The sequence below is a fragment of the Macaca mulatta genome, chromosome 16 (assembly GCF_049350105.2).
Source record: "Macaca mulatta isolate MMU2019108-1 chromosome 16, T2T-MMU8v2.0, whole genome shotgun sequence".
NCBI classification, from domain to species: Eukaryota; Metazoa; Chordata; class Mammalia; order Primates; family Cercopithecidae; genus Macaca; species Macaca mulatta.
This window is the reverse complement of record NC_133421.1, coordinates 4590751-4603687: the sequence shown is the minus strand read 5'-3', so window position 1 is coordinate 4603687 and position 12937 is coordinate 4590751. Positions and strand designations below refer to the sequence as shown.

Here is a 12937-nt window from a genome sequence, read left to right as displayed (position 1 = left end):
ACACCTGACCTCAAGTGATCTGCCCACCTCAGCCTCCCAGATTGCTGAGATTACAGGCATGAACCACCGTCAAAGAACTTTTTAAATAATAGTGTTGAGACAGAATCTACATACTACAGAATTCACCTATTTAAAGTATATTATATACATACAATGCAATGGCTTTTAGTATATTCAGAGTTGTGCAACTATCACCACCATCTGATTTTAGAACCCTTTTGGTCCCCTAAAGGAAACACTGGACCCACTTGTAATCATTCCTTAGTCCTCTCCCCATAACTCCCACCCAATCCCTAAGTCATCACTGTAGATTGAACTCTTCTGGACATTCATGTAAATAGAATCATATAATATGTTATGGTCTTTTTGTCTGGCTTCTTAAACTTAACACTGAAATGTTAACATTGAAATTGAAACGTTAAAACATAATGTTTTCAAGGTCTGTCTATGTTGTAGCTTGTATCAGGACTTTATTCCTTTTTACTGCAATAATATTTCATTTTATGGATAGATGGTGTATTATTTATCCGTTCATCAGATGATGGACATTTGGGCTGTTTCCACTTTAGGCTATGACGAGTAGTGCTGCCATGAGTATCTGTGTCTAGTTGTACTAGTGGACTCCTTTTTTTCATGGCCCACTGTTCTCAACTCTCTTGGGTATACACCTAGGAGCGGAACTGCTTGGTCATATGGTAACTCTATGTTTAACCTTCTAAGGAACTGCCAGACTGTTTTCCAAAGTAGTTGCACTATTTTACATTCCCACCAGCGATGAACAAGGGTTTCCATTTCTCCATATCCTCTCTGACTTCTGTTATCACTTGTCGTTTTGATTAAAGCTATCCTAGAGGTATGAAGTGTCTCAATGCACTTCTGATGAGGTTGCTAATAACCTCCTGTCAATCTGTCCAGGGGTTTGGCTCACTGTGCTGGACTTCTCTGTGTGTCTGACACAGATGTTCTTCCTTCCTGGAATTTCTCCTCCTCTGGCTTCAGAGACTCCATCCCCTCCCCCTCTTCTCTCATCTTTCCTTCCCAGTCAGCTTCGCCACCTTCCCTTCTCCACCTGCCCTTGAATGTGGTACTCTACTCAGCCTCTCTGGTGGTCGTATTAATTAAGCCATCGTTAATCCGTACCTCTACCCTATTGGCTCCCAACTCTCCTTCTCTAGTTAAGGCCTCTCATATACCATGGAATACTATGCAGCCATAAAAATGAATGAGTTCACGTCCTTTGCAGGGACATAGATGAAGCTGAAAACCATCATCCTCAGCAAACTAACACAGGAACAGAAAACCGCACACCACATGTTGAAGTGGGAGTTGAACAATGAGAACACATGGACACAGGGAGGGGAACATCACACACCAGGGCCTGTCGGGGAGTTGGGGGTAGGGGAGGGAGAGCATTAGGACAAATACCTAATGCATGGAGGGCTTAAAACCTAGATGACGGGTTGATGGGTGCAGCAAACCACCATGGCACGTGTATACCTATGTAACAAACCTGCATGTTCTGCACATGTATCCCAGAACTTAAAGTATAATAATTTAAAAAAAGTAAAATAAAATTTAAAAAAACCTATAACTCTGACCACTCCTGGACATCTCTACTTTTGGTTCACAAAATCTCCCATGCACAGGTTCCAAACAGAGCTTTTCATCCTTCTCCATAACCCTGCCTCTTGTCCTTCAAGCCTTACTTCAGAACATGATGCCACCACCCAGGGCATAGGCAGACAACTTGGGAATTTGGAAGTCAATCAAATGCTGCCCTTTCCCTTACAAGACTGTGAACTTCTGGAGGTCAGGCTTATATGTTTTGTAGCACTTGTCTGAGCACTCAGCACTGTGCCCAGCACATGGCAGCCACTCAAGAAATGTTGGTTGCTAAAATAAAGAACAAATGGGCTCATCGATTAAAGAATCAGAAAGACATCAAAACCAGACAAGGATACAACAAAAAGGCCAATATTCCTGATAAACACAGATGCAAAAATCCTCAACAAAATATTATCAAACAGAATTCATCAATGCATCGAAAAGATCATTCACCACGATCAGTTCACCATGGGATTCGTTCCAGGGATGCAAGGATGGTTCAACATCCACAAATCGACAAATGTGATACATCACATTAACCATACAGAACAAAAACCACATGATCATTTCATTTTCAACAAAGGTGCTGAGAATATACATTGGGAAAGGACAGTCTCTTCAGTAAGTGGTGCTGGTAAAACTGGATAACCATATGCAAAAGAATAAAACCAGACCCTTTTCTCTCACCATACATAAAAATCAAATCAAAATGGATTAAATCTAAGGCATGAAACAAATAAACTCCTAGAAGAAAACATTGGGGAAATGCTTTAGGACGTTGGTCTGTCTGGGCAAAAACTTTTTAGATGAGACCTCAAAAGCACAGACAACAAAAGCAAAAATAGACAAATGGGATTACATTGAGTTAAAAAGCTTCTGCACAGCAAAGGAAACAATCAACCAAGTAAAGAGCCAATCTGCAGAATGGGAGGAAATATCTGCAAACTATCCATCCAAGGATTAATAACCTGACTATATGAGGAACTCAAAAAAATCAATAGCAAAAACACAAACAACATGATTTTTAAAGGGCAAGAAACCTGAATAGAAATTTCTCAAAAGAAGACATGCAAATAGCAAGTAGGTATGTCAACAAACATTCAACATCGCTAATTATCAAGGAAATGCAAACTTTCTTTCACGGACAACCGTTCTCAACTCTCTTGGGTATATACTGAGGAGCGGAATGGCTTGGTCATGTGATAACTCTATGTTTAACCTTCTAAGGAACTGCCAGACTGTTTTCCAAAGTAGTTGCATTATTTTACATTCCCACCAGCAATGAACAAGGGTTCCCATTTCTCCATATCCTGACATCTGTTATTATTTGTCTTTAGTAATTTAGAGTCTGTGACATCTGCCCCCACCACAGGAACCACAATAAGCTATCATCTCACCCCAGTTAAAATGGCTTTTATCAAAAAGACAGGCAACTGCGAATGCTGGTGAGGATGCAGAGAAAGGGAAATGCTCCCACAGTGTTGGTGGGAATGTAAATTAGCATAGCCACTATGGACAACAGTATGGAGGTTCCTCAAAACACTAAAACTAGAGCTACCATATGATCTAGCAATCCCACTGCAGGGTAAATATATCCAAAAGAAAGGAAATCAGTATATGGAAGAGATGTCTGCACTCCCATGTTTATTGCAGCATTACTCACAACAGCCAAGGTACAGAATCAACCTCAGTGTCCATCAACAGACAAGTAGATAAAGAAAATGTTTTGTATATACACAATGGATATTATTCACCCGTGGAAAAGATGTAATCCTGTCATTTGCAGCAACACGGGTGGAACTGGAGGTCATGATGTTAAGTGAAAGCCAGACACGAAAAGACAAATACCATGGCCAGGCATGGTGGCTCACGCCTGTAATCCCAACACTTTGGGAGGCCAAGGCAGGTGGATCACTTGAGGTCAGCAGTTGAACACCAGCCTGGCCAACATTGTGAAACCCTGTCTCTACCAAAATTACAAAAATTAGCCGGCATGGTTGCATGCACCTGTAGTTCCAGCTACTCAGGGAGGCTGAGACAGGAGAACTGCTTGAACCTGGGAGGCAGAGGTTGCAGTGAGCTGAGATGGTGCCACTGCACTCCAGCCTGGGCAACAGAGACTCTGTCTCAGGAAAAAAAAAAAAAAAAAAAGACAAATATCACATGTTCTCCCTCATATGTAGGAGCTAAAAAAGTGAATCTCGTGGAGAAAGTTGACAGGTGTCACCAGAGGTTGAGAAGGGGCAGGGAAGGGCAGGATGAAGAGAGGTTGGTTAAGGGGTACAAAAATACAGTTAGATAGAAGAAATAAGATCTAGTGTGCAATAGTACAATACAGTGAGTATAGTTGATAATAATGTATTACATAGTCCAAAATAGCTAGAAAATAATTTGAATGTTCCTAACTCAAAAGACAAATGTTTGAGATGATGGATATTTCTATTACCTTGATTTGACCATTATGCATTTTATCAAAATATCACATGTACCCCAAAAATATGTACAAGTACTGTGTGTTCATTTTTTTAAAAGAATCAGAAAGACAATCACCAAGAACAGGTTCAATGTAATGTAATATATGAGTTGCTTAAAAAGAAAAAAGCACAGAATGTTTCAGAAGCCCAAGGAAGATGCAATTAACTCTGCCCGGCAGAATCAGGCAAGGCTCCCATAAGACAGGCCATTTGAGTGAGTGTTGAAAAAGGAGGCAAAGAAATAAGAACCCAAGCAATGTTTCTAGCCTGGGTCAAAATGCTGCAAGAGTAACTTTGGAAAGTCCCATGCAAAGACTGGCCAAGTCAGCCTCTTTGGATAAAGCGCTGAGTGAGTGACAGGGGACACACAGGTGCCTGAAGGCAGGGCCATCTCCCAAAGCTGAGCAAAGCTCCTCCCTGCAAGGTAGGGCACTGAACAGCTGTAGCAGTGGAAGGGGTTGACAGACCCCACAAGTTAGGCTGGGGTAGGGGTTTCCCAACAGTTACCATCGTGCCCGGCTGTCTCCCTGGCCTTCTGAGCCCGTGTGCAGGCGGGGGAAGAGTCCCGACCGTCGCTTGATGGGACTCCGTGACTGGTTCTTCGCCGTTGCCGCCACCACTGGAGGCTGCCGATGAAATCGCCAAAATGAATGCCCCCAGCCCAAACACCGTTCTCCTATCCCCTCATCCCCCTCCCTGGTCTACAAATGGCTCCTGGTCTGGAAGAGACCCCAGAAAATAGCAAGACAGCCAGGAAGGTTGAGATCTATGTAATTGGAGCTGAGACCCGGAGACTCAGGCCAGTCACAGCCTCTTTCCCTCTGTTAAGTCAAACCTTGTGGTCCCAGGTCATGATCCACCAAAGACCACAACTGTTGGAGGACACAGGGCCAGGCCCACCATATTGAGAAGGTTGGAACAATTCCGGTGGAGGAACACAGGGCCAGGCCCACCATATTGAGAAGGTCAGAACAATTCCAGGGGGACACAGACTGAGAAGCACAAAGCCAGGGAGGCCTGGGAGGGACCTGGTTCAAACTGTCATTTTACCGGCAAGGAAGCTGAAGACCAGAGAGTGAGATTTCATCAAGGTCATCCAGCAAATCACTGGCAGGGTGAGGACTCCTGACTCTCCTTCATTCCTCACAAACAAATGGAGCCACGCAGGTGATCCAATAACGAGACAGGCTGAGAGCTGCCAAGCCGGGGCCACAGGCACCAACAGGCGACGGGGGGCAGCCGAGACACCTGCTTTGGACAGCTGCCCAGCCTCACAGTGGACAATGAGTGGTGGGAGTTTGAGGAGGGCAGACGGGAGCCCAGAACCAATCTTTAGAGGCCACCAAGCCTTCAACTCAGGGCCCAGCTCCAGCCATGCACATGTTACGGAACCTCAGGAGAGTGGTGAGACCCGACCTGAGTCTCCTCATCCACAGGACGGAGATAAGGCCCTGCTCTGCTCACACCATGCACCTTCAGGGGGAACAAGATAATAGCTAGGAAAATATTTAGTCAATTAGATTAATTATGCGAGGCCATTTATAATACTCATAATTAGTACCATGGTGAGTAGGTTCTGCTATTTTGAAGAAAAAGAAAGGAAAATCCTAGTCTATACAAATCCAAAGCCACTTTGCTTTAGTTCTTAGATTTTGAGACAGAGTCTCACTCTGACACCCAGGCTGGAGTGCAGTGGCCCAATTACGGCTCACTCGAGCCTCGACCTCCCCAGGCACAGGCGATGCTCTCACCTCAGCCTCCCAAGTAGCTAAGACTACAGGTGTGTGCCACCATACTTGGAAAATGTTTGCATGTTTTTGCAGAGATGGGGTCTCACTTTGTTCCCCAGGCTGGTCTCGAATTCCTGGACTCAAGAGACCCGCCCTCCTCAGCCTCCGAAAGTGCTGGGATTTCAGGTGTGAGCCACCGTGCCCAGCCCACTTTGCTTTACGAAAGGCTCAACTATGTGATTCCCTCCCCTCCCCAGCCCCTGGTGCGAGTCAATCAGGCCCAAACTCACAGGCCTGCAGGACCCTTTCCTTGGGAACTGTACACATGGTGATGAAGAGCATAGACTTTGGAACCAGCAGATTTGCATTCAAATTCCAGTTGATTTTGTGTTTTGTTTTGTTGAGACAGAGTCTCGCTGTCACCCAGGCTGGAGTACAGTGGCGCGATCTCAGCTCACTGCAATTTCCACCTCCCGGATTCAAGTGATTCTCCTGACTCAGCCTCCCGAGTAGCTGGGATTACAGGCGCCCGCCACCACACCCTGCTAATTTTTGTATTTTTAGTAGAGACGGGGTTTCACCATGTTGGCCAGGCTGGTCTTGAACTCCTGACCTTGTGATCCACCCGCCTCGGCCTCCCAAAGTGCTGGGATGACAGGTGTGAGCCATCACGCCCGGCCTCAAATCCCAGCTCTTAAGCTTAGCTGAGTGGCCTCTAGCAAGTTACTTAACCCCAGCAGGCCTCCTTTTCCTCAAACGGGAACAGGAGAACACATTAGCACCCACCTCGGGCAGCTGCTATGGGAAGCAGGTGAGATTGTGTCTACAGGTTACTCAGCTCAGTGCCTGGTGCACAGTAAGCTGGGGTGGCTCCTGCTGCCATTAATCATAACAAAGCAAGGACACCCCTCTCACAGGCATGGGTCCCAAGCCCCTGGGCAGCAAAACACACCCCAGGACGATACTGCAGGGCTGGCCTGAGGAGGAGGTCTAGCTGTCAAGGAAACTCAAGAGAATAGGACAGGATGGCTTCTAGCGCCATCTGGGCCAACCCCAGGTGCTGTCTAGGATGGAGGCTCCAAAGGACCATTTTCAGAGGTCGGGGTCAGGGTCATCCCCAAGCAGCCTCAGTTTCCCTCCATCATCCAGCTTGCCCTGATCAAGTCACCTGCCCAAGCCTGGGTGGGGGCACTCTTCCTCCGTAGGTCTGGGGGTGCCTCCCCGGCACCCACTTCTGCCCCAGGGCCTGCCAGCACTCACCGAGAAGGTGGTCTTGGTGACCTCCATGCTGTTGTGGGAGATGCCCCCGCTGAGGCTGCCCGGGATGCCCCCACTATGCGACTTCTTCTGGCCGCCCACCATGGTCTCCATGGAGTGGCTGCGTACGCGGATGGCCCTCTATGGGGAGAGAACAAGGGCCCGAGAATCAGCACCTGGGCTTTCTGGATGACTCTGCCCTCTTCGTGGGGTCTGTAGACACAGCCCTCAGCAAGTGTGTGTGCACGCGCGCGCGCACACACACACACACACACACACGGTCACAGAGGCCCATACGATATTTACTCCAGCTTACAGAGGATGCTTCCATATTCTGCCCCCCACTCTGGGCATGGGTGGAGGCAAGGCACAGCCCCGGCTGGAGGGAATCTGAGGGGTCGGTGCCCCAGCTCCCCTGCAAAGTGGACAAAGGTTGTTATCTTCATCTTACAGGTAAGGAAAATGAGGCTTGGAGTTTACCAAACCTGTACGACACTGACCTAGTCACTAACCTCTCCAAGCTACAGCTTCCTCATCTGTAAAATGGGAATTCTGTGTTTCACACCCAGCATCGTGGTGGGGATTCAGCACACGCAGGTGCCTGACCACAAGCTGAGTCTTTTCCAGAAAACTGAGCCTCCATCTGTAATATACACTGGATTATATACCTAAGTGTGCTCTGTGCAACTTGGAATATGCTGGCCGTTGGTGAAAGCGTGTGAGGGTCTCACTCATCCGTGCACAAGCCATGCATTGAGCCGCCCCTCCCACTTGCAGGGGCTTCAGGCCCGTCTTTGCTACGGTCCACGGTCCCATGCAGCCGCTGACAGACAGGGGGCTTCAGGCCCACCTTTGCTACGGCCTACGGTCTGATGCAGCTGCTGAAAGAGATGTACCCTCAGCCTGGCAGAAGGGCAGTGTCTCGGGGGGCACAGAGCTGCTCAGGCCACCCAGGAACAAGGGGCACACTGGCAAATAGTGAAGAACCCAGGAAAGGACCACCAGGGCGGTCAAGGCTTTGTCAAAGTACATGTGAGAGTGAGAACAGCTAAAAACCAAGATCACTGAGCCACGGGAGGGATGGACCCGGGAAGGCACAACCACCCTCAGAGTGGTGTGGTGAAGCAGAGCTCGGTTCGACCTCAGGGAGGATTTCCTGACAAAGGAAGTCCCAGAGGATTCTGGCTGCCCCCTGGATGATGCTCTCTCTGGCTCCGAAGGCCTTCAAAGATGATATGAGAGCTCTAGGAAGAGGAGGTTCTCTCCAGTAACCCTTTGATCATCCAGTCAGTCACTGGATCTGGCCAGGCAGGAATGCAACTCAGCAGTCAAAAGCACAGAGGCTTTAGGATTTCACTGCCAGGATTTGTATCCAGGCTTCTGGGCTCTCTACTCCAGCACCCATTAGCTGAGTATCCCCGGGCAGGTGACCCAGCTTCTCTGAGATTTATCAGTGAAACAGATATTGATGTCTACACCACAGAGCAGTTGTGAGAATACACACAGGGCTCTGAGGAGAGGACCCAGCACATCGTAACGATCCAGTAAGTGTGGCTACTCTTACAGTTAATAACGAGCACCTGTTGCAGGCTTCTGATGTGCCCAGCACTGTGCCAGGAACTGGGAGACCTGCAGCAGGAAAGTCGAGACGTGTAGGACACGGTCCCTGCCTGAGGAAGGCCCAAGACATATTCCTCACATTGGGCAGGGCTGAAAGACCCAGAGCCTGTGGGGTGCTCCTTCTGGATTAATCAGTTGTCTAGGCTTCCGCAAGGGCAAAGACTTCTGGATATGAGTATTATCTGTTGCTTACATGTAAGTACCAACCCCTCTGCTTCCTGAGCTCCCCACTGGCTGAGACAGGTTCTAGCCAAACGTGTCCTCCTCCTCCATGGGACGCAGGATTGAGTCATGATCTGCCTAAGGCAGTAGGTCAGCCTATCCTCTTGCCAGTGGCAGAGGAGGAATATCCACTGGGGTCGTTGGGGAAAGGTTTTCTCAATGATTCCCAGAAGAGATTTAACATGTCAGCAGCTAAAACCACGACAGAGCTCTTAGGGCCACGAGGGGCCACGCCTGAAGGACAAAGCTGACAAGCTAGGGAGGGCAGAGGGGAAAGACGAAAGTAATCTTGACGCTGACTGAGTCACGAGTCACTCAGGCATCCTTGGACACGAGCTCATGGATTTTCCTTATCACAGTGTGAGCTAGTCGAGGGAGGCGGCTCTCAGAACTCCAGCTTCAGAAAGCTGACGTGGAAGGATCAAGGCGTGGGCCCTGCTCCCTTCCCCTCTGGATTCACACCTGTGCACACCTGTACAAATGTGTGGGCTCACACACCCCATGTGTAACCCACACATGGTCTCATGTGGACAAACAACCTCCCTTCCCCTTTTGAACCATCTTTTTTTTTTTTGAGACGGAGTCTCGCTCTGTCACCCAGGCTGGAGCACAGTGGTGCGATCTCGGCTCACTGCAACCTCCGCCTCCCGGGTTCAAGCGATTCTCCTGCCTCAGCCTCCCGAGTAGCTGGAATTACAGGCGCCTGCCACTATGCCTGGCTAATTTTTGTTATTTTTAGTAGAGACGGGGTTTCACGGTGTTGGCCAGGCTGGTCTCAAACTCCTGACCTCGTGATCCACCTGCCTCAGCCTTCCAAAGTGCTGGGATTACAAGCATGAGCCACCGCGCCCGGCCTTGAGGCATCTTAGGAAGAGCTGGGTCTACAGCAAAGGGGTCCCAAGAAAACAGCAGAACTGCTGCTCCTAACCCAAACCACAGGTCTCCCTGCGCTCGCTGGAGGTCAGGATTTCTCCAAGCTTGGGAAGAGCAAAGAACCCCATCCTGCCTGCTTTTCTATCCTGACAAGGGACGCAGACTCAGGAGGGCCATTTGTAAACCGGACAGCCCCCCAGAGGAGCTACTGACACTGAAGCGTGTAGCCCACCAGCTTCATATCCCTGATTTGATAGGGCCTCTCTTATCTGAGTCAAAGATCCCCCTGGAGGGACATCATCTCTCACTCCCGCTCTACACCACAGCACAGGACCACGTAGCAATGGTTTTCCTGCTGCGTGATTAAAACAGTCAGCACGTTCCATTCACCCCATCATGCAAGCAGCATAAAGCCATGTGCCCTTTGAACAACTGAGGGCAGGACAGGTGTGGTGGCACACTGAGGTGTCCCTGGAGGAGCGGCGAGCTTCCTTTTTTAAGATAGATAGACTAGGTAGATAGATAGAGAGAGAGAGAGAGAGAGAGGTTCTTCCTGTGTTGCCCAGGCTGGCCTCAAACTCCTGGGCTCCAGTAATCCTCCTGCCTTGGCCTCCCAAAGTGCTGGGATTGATTACAGGTGTGAGCCCCCATGCCTGGCCACAGCCAGGTTCCTTGAGTTAGTTAGCACTCCATAAATCTCAGCATCTCGGCCAGGGGCAGTGGCTCACACCTGTAATCCCAGCACTTTGGGAGGATGAGGCAGGTGGATCACCTGAAGTCAGGAGTTCAAGACCAGCCCGGCCAACACGGTGAAACCCCATCTCTACCAAAAAATACAAAAATGAGCCGGTTGTGGTGGTGGGTGCCTGTAATCCCGGCTACTCGGGAGGCTGAGGCAGAAGGATCATTTGAACCCGGGAGGCAGAGGTTGCAGTGAGCCGAGATCGCACCACTGCACTCCAGCCTGGGTGACAGAATGAGACTCTGTCTCAAAAATAAATAAATAAATAAGTCATCATCTTTGCATTCTCTCGGTGCCCTTGTGTGTTGCCAACACCATCATCAATAATGACATTTCAAACTAATCATTTACATTCTGACATACAGTCAAGCACCACACAATGACGCTGTAGTCAACAGACCGCATAGACGACATTGGTCCTATTAAGATTCTAATACTGTACTTTTACTGTAGCTTTTCTGTATTTAGATGTTTAGATACACAAATGCCTTTGTGCTACAACTGCCTACAATATTCAGTACAGGAACCTGCTGTGCAGCTTTGTGGCCTGGCAGCCACAGGCTCTATAGCCGACATGTGTAGGAGGCTAGACCACCCAGGTCTGTGCTGGCAGCCACAGGCTCTATAGCCGACATGTGTAGGAGGCTAGACCACCGAGGTCTGTGCTGGCAGCCACAGGCTCTATAGCCGACATGTGTAGGAGGCTAGACCACCCAGGTCTGTGCTGGCAGCCACAGGCTCTATAGCCGACATGTGTAGGAGGCTAGACCACCCAGGTCTGTGCTGGCAGCCACAGGCTCTATAGCCGACGTGTGTTGTAGGCTAGACCACCCAGGTCTGTGCTGGCGGCCACAGGCTCTATAGCCGACGTGTGTTGTAGGCTAGACCACCCAGGTCTGTGCTGGCGGCCACAGGCTCTACAGCCGATGTGTGTTGTAGGCTAGACCACCCAGGTCTGTGCTGGCAGCCACAGGCTCTACCGCCGACGTGTGTCATAGGCTAGACCACCCAGGTCTGTGCTGGCAGCCACAGGCTCTACTGCCGACGTGTGTCGGAGGCTAGACCACGCAGGTGTGTGCTGGCGGCCACAGGCTCTATAGCTGACGTGTGTCATAGTCTAGACCACCCAGGTCTGTGCTGGCAGCCACAGGCTCTATAGCCAACATGTGTCGTAGGTTAGACCACCGAGGTCTGTGCTGGCAGCCACAGACTCTATAGCCGACGTGTGTCATAGGCTAGACCACCGAGGTCTGTGCTGGCAGCCACAGGCTCTATAGCTGATGTGTGTCATAGGCTAGACCACGCAGGTCTGTGCTGGCAGCCACAGGCTCTATAGCCGACGTGTGTCATAGGCTAGACCACCCAGGTCTGTGCTGGCAGCCACAGGTTCTAGAGCCAATGTGTGTCATAGGCTAGACCACCCAGGCCTGTGCTGGCAGCCACAGGCTCTACTGCCGACGTGTGTCATAGGCTAGACCACCCAGGTCTGTGCTGGCAGCCACAGGCTCTACAGCTGACGTGTGTAGGAGGCTAGACCACCCAGGCCTGTGCTGGCAGCCACAGGCTCTACTGCCAACGTGTGTCATAGGCTAGACCACCCAGGTCTGTGCTGGCAGCCAAAGGTTCTAGAGCCATTATGTGTCATAGGCTAGACCACCCAGGCCTGTGCTGGCAGCCACAGACTCTATAGCCGATGTGTGTCATAGGCTAGACCACGCAGGTCTGTGCTGGCGGCCACAGGCTCTACTGCCGACGTGTGTCATAGGCTAGACCACCCAGGTCTGTGCTGGCAGCCACAGGCTCTATAGCCGATGTGTGTCATAGGCTAGACCACCCAGGTCTGTGCTGGCATCCAAAGGTTCTAGAACCAATGTGTGTCATAGGCTAGACCACCCAGGCCTGTGCTGGCAGCCACAGGCTCTACTGCCGACGTGTGTCATAGGCTAGACCACCCAGGTCTGTGCTGGCAGCCACAGGCTCTACAGCTGACATGTGTAGGAGGCTAGACCATCCAGGTCTGTGCTGGCAGCCACAGGCTCTACAGTCGACGTGTGTAGGAGGCTAGACCACCCAGGTCTGTGTACACCCTGCTGTTCACACAACGACCAAACGCCGAGTGGCATTTCTCAGAATGTATTTCCCGTCGTTGAGTGACATGTGATTGTATTCCTCCCTGTCTCTTTCCCAGAAAGGAGTCCATGTGGGACACAGTAACTGCTGTGTAATACTATCTGGTCTCATGAGCGTCACATACAAGATCTACTGAATTTCTACAATTCTGAGATGCAGAGAGGACAGGCAATGAACAGAAAAGGTTTTGAAGAGTAAATTATTGCCAAGGCCACATAGCAGGTAAGAGATGGAGCCAGGATCCAAACCCAGGACCCTGGGCTCCAGATAAAAGGGTCCCTGTA

The 12937-nt window shown here is 49.8% G+C and overlaps 1 protein-coding gene across 9 annotated transcripts in view; it reads right to left on the bottom strand.

Moving 5' to 3' along the window:
• The window catches only part of RAP1GAP2 (RAP1 GTPase activating protein 2), a 299993-nt gene that overhangs the window by 12008 nt on the left and 275048 nt on the right, over window positions 1-12937 (bottom strand). For all 9 annotated transcript variants that reach the window (XM_077969813.1, XM_077969814.1, XM_028835883.2 and 6 more), the window contains 2 exons: window positions 7070-7207; window positions 4587-4705 (listed from right to left, as the gene is read on the bottom strand). In XM_077969813.1, coding sequence (XP_077825939.1) covers window positions 4587-4705; window positions 7070-7207 — 257 coding nt within the window. The remainder of the gene's footprint in view (window positions 1-4586; window positions 4706-7069; window positions 7208-12937) is intronic.